This window comes from Arachis ipaensis, chromosome B09 (genome assembly GCF_000816755.2).
Source record: "Arachis ipaensis cultivar K30076 chromosome B09, Araip1.1, whole genome shotgun sequence".
NCBI classification, from domain to species: domain Eukaryota; kingdom Viridiplantae; phylum Streptophyta; class Magnoliopsida; order Fabales; family Fabaceae; genus Arachis; species Arachis ipaensis.
The window spans coordinates 86,862,247-86,871,628 of NC_029793.2; the positions used below are offsets into that span (position 1 = coordinate 86,862,247).

At 34.6% G+C, this 9,382-nt stretch overlaps 1 protein-coding gene across 1 annotated transcript in view; it reads right to left on the reverse strand.

Annotated features, from left to right (window-relative positions):
• Window positions 6,477-9,382, reverse strand: part of LOC107615661 (transportin MOS14-like) — a 5,058-nt gene continuing 2,152 nt past the window's right edge. Inside the window, exons 4-6 of the mRNA XM_021111506.1 lie at window positions 8,463-8,503; window positions 7,843-7,934; window positions 6,477-6,642 (exon numbers count right to left, since the gene is read on the reverse strand). Coding sequence (XP_020967165.1) covers window positions 6,626-6,642; window positions 7,843-7,934; window positions 8,463-8,503 — 150 coding nt within the window. The 3' untranslated portion in view covers window positions 6,477-6,625. The remainder of the gene's footprint in view (window positions 6,643-7,842; window positions 7,935-8,462; window positions 8,504-9,382) is intronic.

Consider the following 9,382-nt stretch of genomic DNA (forward strand, 5'->3'; position numbering starts at 1 on the left):
CAATAGATCAGAGAACCCAGGACTCTAGACTTAAGGTTAAAATGTAGGAGACAAATGACGAAAGTTCGAGTAAATGTAAGGACAAAATTCTAGGCCAAGTTAAGGTAAGTAGGAAATGAAGAGACAAGCAACGTTAAAATGAAAAGGAACAAGTTAAAGACGTTTAGGTTAAGGGTTAAGGGAAATGTTAAGTTCGGTAAATGTAAAGAACATGAAATTCTAAGACATTAAATGTAAAGAACGCAAGATTCAAAGACGGTAAATTAAAGAACAAGAAATTCTAAGTCGTGAAATTTAAAGTCAAGAGAAATTAAAGTACGTTAAATGGGTTAAGGTAAATGAAAGAGACGTTAAATTTAAGACGTTTAGTGTTTAGTGAGTTGGTTTAGAACTAAGCGAACTGATTTAGTTGGTGATTTGATTTTAACGAGTTAGGAAGTTAGGGACACCCAAGCTGGAGTGAGGGCACTCAATAATAATGAACTACGCTGGGCCACGTGAACGGCCAATCTAGACCCACAAAACCTCTTTAAGCAAAAAGGCGTTTTTATAAGGGTAGTTCAAAAACCGCGGCAACGGCCCCTAACTAAATCTAGTTGTTACTAATTCACCCACTCTTCAGATCTAATTCGTAAAAGAAATAAAAACAAGAGACAAGATTCAACTTTGGTTCCACAAACTCAAAAACGGAGTGATTCTTTAAGAGTAGAGACTATACTCATTAAAGTTAAAAGTAACTACAAACGTTTTATGTTTACCTCAAGTTGAGTAGTAAACCAGTTTGTTTTAAAATACCCTATAGTGGGTGGTAGTGGTTAGAGATTACCACCAACCCTTATAGTGGTTCTTTGAAGTTTAAGACTCGTGAGGTTAAGCACCTCGATACGAAGTCTTGGTGTTCTACTCTTTCTTTTAGTATACCCTATAAAGGGAGGTGGTGTTTTACTACGTTCAGTACTAAGATTACCACCGACCCTTCCCTTAAGATCACGAGGTATACTATAAGTAGGTTTCTATAGTAGTGAACTGGTATGAAGTTGTCTTTCGGGGAAAGTTTTGAGTGGTGGGTGTGTTTGAAGGTACTTGGTGAGTTCCGAGAGTTTCGAACTCAGGTACAAGTTTTTTATACTCCTCCTCTGTTACTTTCAGACCTTTCTTGTTCTTTTGAGGGAGTTTTTGTACTTTCACGTCGATCCGGTTAACCACTCACGTTACTTCTTCTTCCTTTTTGTTCTACTTCTCCGATGACTCAGTTCACCTAAAAATAATTTTTTTTTTCTCCACCACCTTTGTAAACTTGGACTTGAACGTATAAGTGTTTCCGGTGAACTCTACTGTTCTCTTGTACTTCTGAGTGTTGAGAGTGTTTGGAGGGACCTGGTTTTGCGGAGTTGTGAACTTAGGTACTAACTTTCCATACTTCTCCTCTACTTCTTTCGAACCCTTCTAGTTGTTTGGAGGAGGTATTTTCTCGATAATTTTGTTTACAACTCACATTTTCTCCTTCACCTCCTCGTTCTTTCACTTCTTCAGTAAGGTTTGAGTTCACTCCGTCTCTTCATGTATTTCCTCCTCAAGTACCTTGGTGGTTATGTTCTCTGAGAACTACTTCTGTTTTGAGGTTGTTAGTGTGTCGTTGGTTCAGCATTTAAGTTCCTTCACTTCCGTTAATTGTTTTCGTGGTTCTTCTCCTAACACTGGTTCTATGGTTCCTGTTGTAAGTACTCTTCCAGTTGACGTTTTTTAGGAGGGGGACTAGGTCGTTCGTTCTAGTTAGTTCGGTTAAAGTGTTCCTTCGAACGACTCCTCTCTGGTTCTGTCCCCCGTTATCGACTTAGAAGAGGAGGGAACTCCAGTAAGAAGAATTGTTTGACCTTCTTCTCCTTCTTTCATTTCTTGTCCATCTGTCATCCATGTAAAGAAGAGGAACGAAACAAATTTAAAGTTATTTAACCGTATACTAGTGTAAGATTCAAACCACAAGGGAACGTTGTTTAACAAAAGTTAGGGCAAACCTACTAACGTAGTTAAGACGTACTTCACAGTACGATTTTAAGATTCAAACCACACGGTGAATTAAAAGATACGTTACTTAGGTCGTTGTAGTGAACAGATGTATTAGTATAACGGAAAATGTCACAATAAAAAGAAGAATCAACCTATTAAAAACAAAAGAGAAACAAAGTAAATAAATGAACAAAAATTCAAGTCTAGATCTCAATGCCTTCCTAGATCCAACAAGAGTAATTGCAAAGGAAATGTAAATTGCAGAGAAAGTAGATGAGAGAGCAAGTAACCGAAACTGAAATTCAATTAAGTAGAGAATTAAACAAGATCCCAAGGTGAGATTGAAACAGAAGTTCTTCAATTCTCCACCCAAGATCCGAAGCAAGAAAATTAAAGAGTGCTGGGCAAGAACAAGGAAGAAGAGAGATCAATTCTCCTCCCCAATTCTCTTGAATTAAAACAACAATGCTAGAATGTAAAAGTGAGCTCCCAATCAAAACCGAAAAGAAAGCTCTATATGAAAACTAAAAGGGAAGCTCCCCTAAAAACTTAAATCCTAATTCTAGAGAGAAGTGAGAGTTTCTCTCTCTAGAAACTAACTTTCCCTCCAAAACTAAACTAAATTAAACTAATTTGTCACTAATTAGTTTATTCCTCTTCAATCTTTGGGTTAAATAGCATCAGAAATGAGTTGGATTGGGCCCGAAATACTCCAGTAATCGCTGGCCACGAGTTGCCTTTAGTGAGTCATGTGCCATCATCGACACATACGCGTACATCCCGCGTACGCATCCCTAAATGCCAGACAACTATGACAAATTTTATATCATTTTAAAGCCCCGGAGGTTAGCTTTCCAACACAATTAGAATCGCCTCATTTGGACCTCTGTTGCTCAAGTTATGATCGATTAAGTGCGAAGAGGTCAGGATTGACAACTTTGTGATTCCTTCATTTTTTCATGAGTTCTCCATTTCTACATGCTTTTTCTTCATACCCTCAATCCAATCTTTGCCTCCTAAACTTGAAATCACTTAAAAAAATATACCAAGGCGTCTAATGGAATCAAGGTGAATTAAATTTAGCTATATTAAGATCTAAAAAGCATGTTTTCACTCTTAAGCACAATTAAAGGAGAATTTATAAACCCATGCTATTTTAGTGAATAAGTGGGAGAAAAGTTGACAAAACTCTCTAAATTCAACACAAGATAAACCCTAAAAATGGGGTTTATCATGTGCCTTGTCAATTCTTCACTTCTCACGTGTACGCGTGGGTGACGCGTACGCGTGGCTTGTGATTTTTCACTTTACACGTCCACGCGTGGATGACGCGTACGCGTGGATGCCAATTTTTCCAGGCTTCTTTTTGAGCATGTTGGGCATAACGTTGGATTACGAACATTCCCTCTAATGTTGCTTCTTCATTTTGTTCATATAGCGTTGGTTTATTGCCAACGTTTACTCCAACGTTGCCACCAACGTTGGCTCTCCAAATCTACCTTCCTCTGCTTCTCTGCTTCTATTTTGCCTATCATCAAAGAAATAAGTGTATCAAAGTAACATGCAAGATAATCTTTATTATACTAAGTGTTCTAATAATGCTCAAAATCATGACTTCACATGGTGTGATCTATTTCATCTTATTTACCCTATATATTAACTAAAATCCACCTATGCTTGAGATTTTCTAAATGCAGAGATTTTTCATGCTTTTGCTCCTTTATCAACAATATTTGTATGAAGCCAAACAAAAATCCAGTGAAAAAGCATAGAAAAACAGGCAGTGATGCCTTGGCATTACCTATCCACCATGATTATGATCGGATATACATCTTAGAAGTAAATCAAACACAGATCGAAGAAGAAACAGTAATACTTTTTTTAATTCATAGGACTCAGCAGGGCTGCTCCCCTAAACCTAGGAGGTTTAGAAACTCATACTGATGTGAAAAACAAAGTAAAACTTGAAAAGCACTCTTTCGAATGCAAGAAGGTCAGATCCGGACAGCATCTGCAGTGCTTTATCTGTCTCTGAATCAGACTTCTGCTCCAGCTCCTCAATTTCAACCAGAAAATACCTGAAATTATACAAAAATACAAAAAAAAAAAAATCATAGTAGAATCCAAAAATGTGATTTTAACACTAAAACCTATATAAACTTATAAAAACTAAATAAAACATACTAAAAACTACATGGAAATGATGACAAAAAGTATATAAAATATCCACTCATCACAATACCGAACTTAAACTGTTGCTTGTCCCCAAGCAACTAAAAACACAGTAAGATAAAAAGAAAATTACGATACAATAAATTTCTAAGTTTCTAATGAAGCTTAGTTACAATTAGATGAGCGGGACTTAGTAGCTTTTTGCTTCTGAATAGTTTTGGCATCCCACTATCCATTGAAACTTAGAATGGTTGGCATCTTTAGGAACTTAGAATTCAGATGATATTATTGACTCTCCTAATTCAGTTCTTTTTTATTCTTGAACATAGCTTTCACACTACAAAAAATTTGGGTAAAAATGACGGTTATTTTGGGTAATTACGGCGGTTTGAACCGCCATTATTACCAAGTACGGCAGTTTCAAAAAATGCCGTAATTCAGAGCGCCATTTTGGTTATTACGGCAGTTTTCTAAAAACTGCCACAATTTCCTTGGCTTAAAACGGCGGTTCAAAACCGCCGTTATTTCCAGGTTAAAATGGCTGTTTAAGGGTTGGTGAAAATGGCAGTTTAAACCGCCATTATTACCCTCACAGAATGGCATTTTAGTCGGTTAAAATGGCCATTTTGAACCGCTATTTTTACCTTAATAGTGGCATTTTAGTCGGTTAAAATGGTATTTTTGAACTGCCATTTTTACCCTTACAGAGTGGCTTGTGGTTGGTTAAAATGTTATTTTTAAACCGCCGTTTTAACCCTAACACTTACACTTTTTTATCATTTAAAAATGCAATTTTTACCCTCCTTTTTATCCTGTAAACAAATAATATTTATTATTAGAAATCATAATCCATAAACAAAATATTATATAACTCAAACAAAGTATTAAACATAATATATGATTTTTTAGTATTGAAAATCAAAAGTAATAACTCTTATACAAAGTATCAAACGTAACATAATTTTTCAACTATAAATGTCATAGCATGTAACTCTTAATGCATAAAATCTCCATCATATTTCATGCTGCTCTATTGCTTGCTCCAGAAGACCTACTTCCTAACTCTTTTGGCGATGAAATCTCACTCTCTTGATTCAATTCCTACAACAAAAATATAATTTGAATACATAATAAAAGAGAATAAAGTGCAACAGGAATAAGTGATATAGAAATTTTCATCTTTAGAGCAACAGCAACAATGTATATTCCTTCAAATACATGAAGTGCAGCTTCAAAATTACCCTTCTGATATTCCAGGCTTCCTAGTAAAGCTCTAGCTTCCAATGAGAAAAGGGTCATTTACTCATTTGGTTTCATCTTATAATAAAGAGACATCTCAATCAATGAAATCATCAAGAATATATTAAGAAAGGAAGCAAATTTTCTCAGCTACTTATAAGCATATAAGGAAAATGATAATAACAACTTTTATACAAGGAAAGGTATTTTGAAATCTTTGAAACTTTGAAAATTCTGCTAACACAACATTTCATAAATCATAACCATCACACTGAAAAGAAAAATAGGCCTTCAATAATGTCATTACAATAATCATGCCATTACCAATTAACTACCAAGCCCGAAATTTTACCTGTAAGTAATATGCATGCTCCCAAACATCTATGCCAAGCAATAGAACCAATATTGGTCCCTTCGTAACCAGTGGGTCCTGCAAAACATAGGGATATGCATGGATAGCAATAGCTCAAAATAATGAGAAAGTGAAAAAAAGAAAAAAGAAAAACGTGTGGAACTGTGACAAACATCTTCTCTAATATACACTTTTCACCATAGCAATCAGTAAGCAATATCAGCATTTGCAGAATATGTAGAAGAAACCCAAGATTAACTCACACACGGCATTGAAGTGAGGCAAGGCACAAACTTACCCGATGACAAAATTTGCATGATGCGGGGAGTATAGAATATATTAATTGTTATTAGAATATCAGAGAGTGAGGAAACTAGTAAATACCACTTAGCAAGCTGCTAATTGAATTCATGCCTCTTCCACCAACTAAGTAATAATAATAAAAAAAAGTGGGAAGCCCCAATCTCTTTTATATTACTTTCATTTATCATTTCTTTTATAATAATAAAAAAAAGTAATAATCACCTGTTTCAAATCAAAAGTTTCAAAAGTGGAAAGCCCCAATCTCTCAAGAGAAACAAAAAAGTTCCTCACATTTTCAAAGTATTGATACACAGATAGTACTTTCCCATTAGGAAGAACATCAACATCACTCCGGGCTTCAACCACCTAATAAATCAGTTCAAGTCCAACAATTAGTTGTGATAATCAACAAGAACAATGTGAAACTAGATGAGCATAGAATATGACTGATTCCATGGAAAACAGAATAGAATAAACATACCTTGGGTATGGCACCAGGTTGGATTTTGTTATGAGCACTGCAATATCCTCTTACCATGATCAAGATCCCCTTTAATTTCCGATTTTGGCTACATGATTTAAGACATATTATTGGAAGAACATAATGAGAACATATTAGAAAAGCTAAAGGGTAGTTTAATAATTAAGATTATAGACATAATTTACCATACAACTAACATGACTAATTTGATCCATAGAAGTGATTTTCTCCCATACAAGTAATTTTGCTAGATGCTACTTCTCGGCAGTCATGGTGTTTACACTTCCGGTGGTTGGACTATCGTCCATCTACAAAAAAGAAATCCGCCAATTACCAAAAGCAAAAAGGTAAAACACCACACCATGGTAGACTATCAAATACAATGAATTGATTAGTAAATTAGGTTGTGCAGAAAAGGAGTGTCAACAAACAAGAATGTTGAAGAGGATCATTAAGCAAGACAGAATAAATGCTGTGATAAAAGGTATGAAGAGGAAACTATAATTTCATTACGATATGGAAAGTATAAAACACACTTACCATGAATTAAAGGAAGCCTGTAAGTATGCTGCATTTATATTCCATAAATTGGAAATATCAGTACAGAGCTACAAAGTAATAATCTACATAAACTGATTCTCTCATGTGCTAATTGCTTAACGAAGACGTATAAATAATTGTAAAAGTAAAAGATAAATATAAAAAACACCAAACCAAAGCACAGAGGAATTTCATCATGCTATTCATGTTTCATAGTTTTCATGGATAATTCAACAACACTAATAACTGATATGCTAACATAGAGTTGTTTTCACTCTGGAGTCAGACCAATAACCCCTGAAAACAAGGAAGCAAAAGACATGAACATCAGGTTTATGATACAGATATATTGAAGCATAAGTACTGTGAACATTGTGAAATTAAAAGAGTACTGATTAAGGATTAAAAAAAGGAAGCTTCATGCTGGAGATGTGAAATAGATAAGTTTTCAATGCATTGGAAAAAGGCAAAAGAAGAAAAAACTTCTGAAAATATACTCTTTTTAGTATCTTTAACTAGTACTTTTAGAACATTGGAGACACTGGTCAGCAAAACCAGAACAGATGTTTTTTAAATATGCAAGTGAACAGCACTGGTTAATTTGCTACTCAGATATAGTGAACAGCACTGGTTAATTTGATACTTAGATATCTTCCTTCCTACCATTCATTGCTCAACCAACAAAAAGCATATGAATATTTACGAAAAATAGAAAATTATTAGTATTTTTCCATGCTATCATACATACCATTTACAGATGCCTCAGAAAGAAACTCATAATTCAAGCTTGATAATGCTATAAGAACTAATGGATGGGTACTGAGAACAGATCCGGGAATCCTGAAATGAACAAAAATTTAAAGAGAAATAGTAAAGCCAATGGAAAAAGAAACACATAAACCAAGATAATAAAGTTATAATATTCAAATTAAATACATATCTCCCCTATATTCTTCATTAACTTTATAAACCCTTCCTGAAATTATACAGCATTTGTGGAATGCATCTATGCTTTCCATCAGTTTCACTTGACAAGTCTATTTCCTATAAGTTGAGATACTCATTCCATTCAAAATTCTTTTGTTTAAAAGCCAACTGTCAATTATATATTTGTGATTTTAAAAAATCCAAATATATACATATAGTTGAGAACACTATAGATCGCACAAAAAAAATTAACCAAATGCTTGACAGTAAAGCACACTCATCTGACAAGATTCCTCTAATATGCTACACAATTCAGATGATTCATTTATACAAAACAGTTCTTGAATAATTAATCTTGATCAGAATAATATATTAATACATTCAATAAAAACAACTTAGCCGAACACTCTAATATGCAAAGAGGTAAAAAAAAATTAGTACCCATTCTTTAGGCGAAGCCACGAAGCAAACGCTTCAAGAACCTAAATGATAACTGATAAACCACTATTTTATGGTTTATCTTGTGCTCAATTGAGTGGTTTTTATCAACTCTTTACCCACTTATTCATACTATTTGCATGGTTTTACATTTGCCTTCCTAATTATGTGCTTTGATTGAAAACATGCTCCTTTGGCCTTAAGTTCCCTATGTTTAAATCCTCTCTTATTACCATTAGATGCCTTGATATGTGTGTTAAGTGATTTTAGAGATTACAAGGCAAGAATGGCTCAGAGGATGGAAAGGAAGCATGCAAAAGTGGAAGGAATACAAGAAGTTGGAGAAATTGCTAAGCTGTCCAGCCTGACCTCTTCGCACTCAAATAGCTATAACTTTAGCTACAGAGATCCAAACGACGCAGTTTTCATTGCGTTAGAAAGCTAACGTCTGGGGCTTCGATTTGATATATAATATGCCATAGTTGCCCTGACAATAGGCGACGTGAACGCGTGCTCCACGCGGATGCATCGCAGTGACGAAAAATCAGCGTGTTTGAATTCGCAACCAGCGAATTTTGGGCTGTTTCCGACCCAGTTTGCGGCCCAAAAAACACAGATTAGAGGCTATAAAGTGGGGAAATCCATTCATTCATAATAAGAAGCTCACAATTCATAATTTTTAGAATTAGATGTAGTTTTTAGAGAGAGAGGTTCTCTCCTCTCTCTTAGGATTAGGATTAGGATTTATATTAGGATTTAGAATTTCAACTTCTTCTCAGGTTCAATGTTCCTCTTATTTATTTTCTAATTTTATTATATACTTTTAATTATTATTTATCTTTTCAATTTAGCTTATGCTACATTCATGTTATGATTTTCTTAATTAATATTATTTGAGGTATTTCAGATTTAAGATTGCTTTG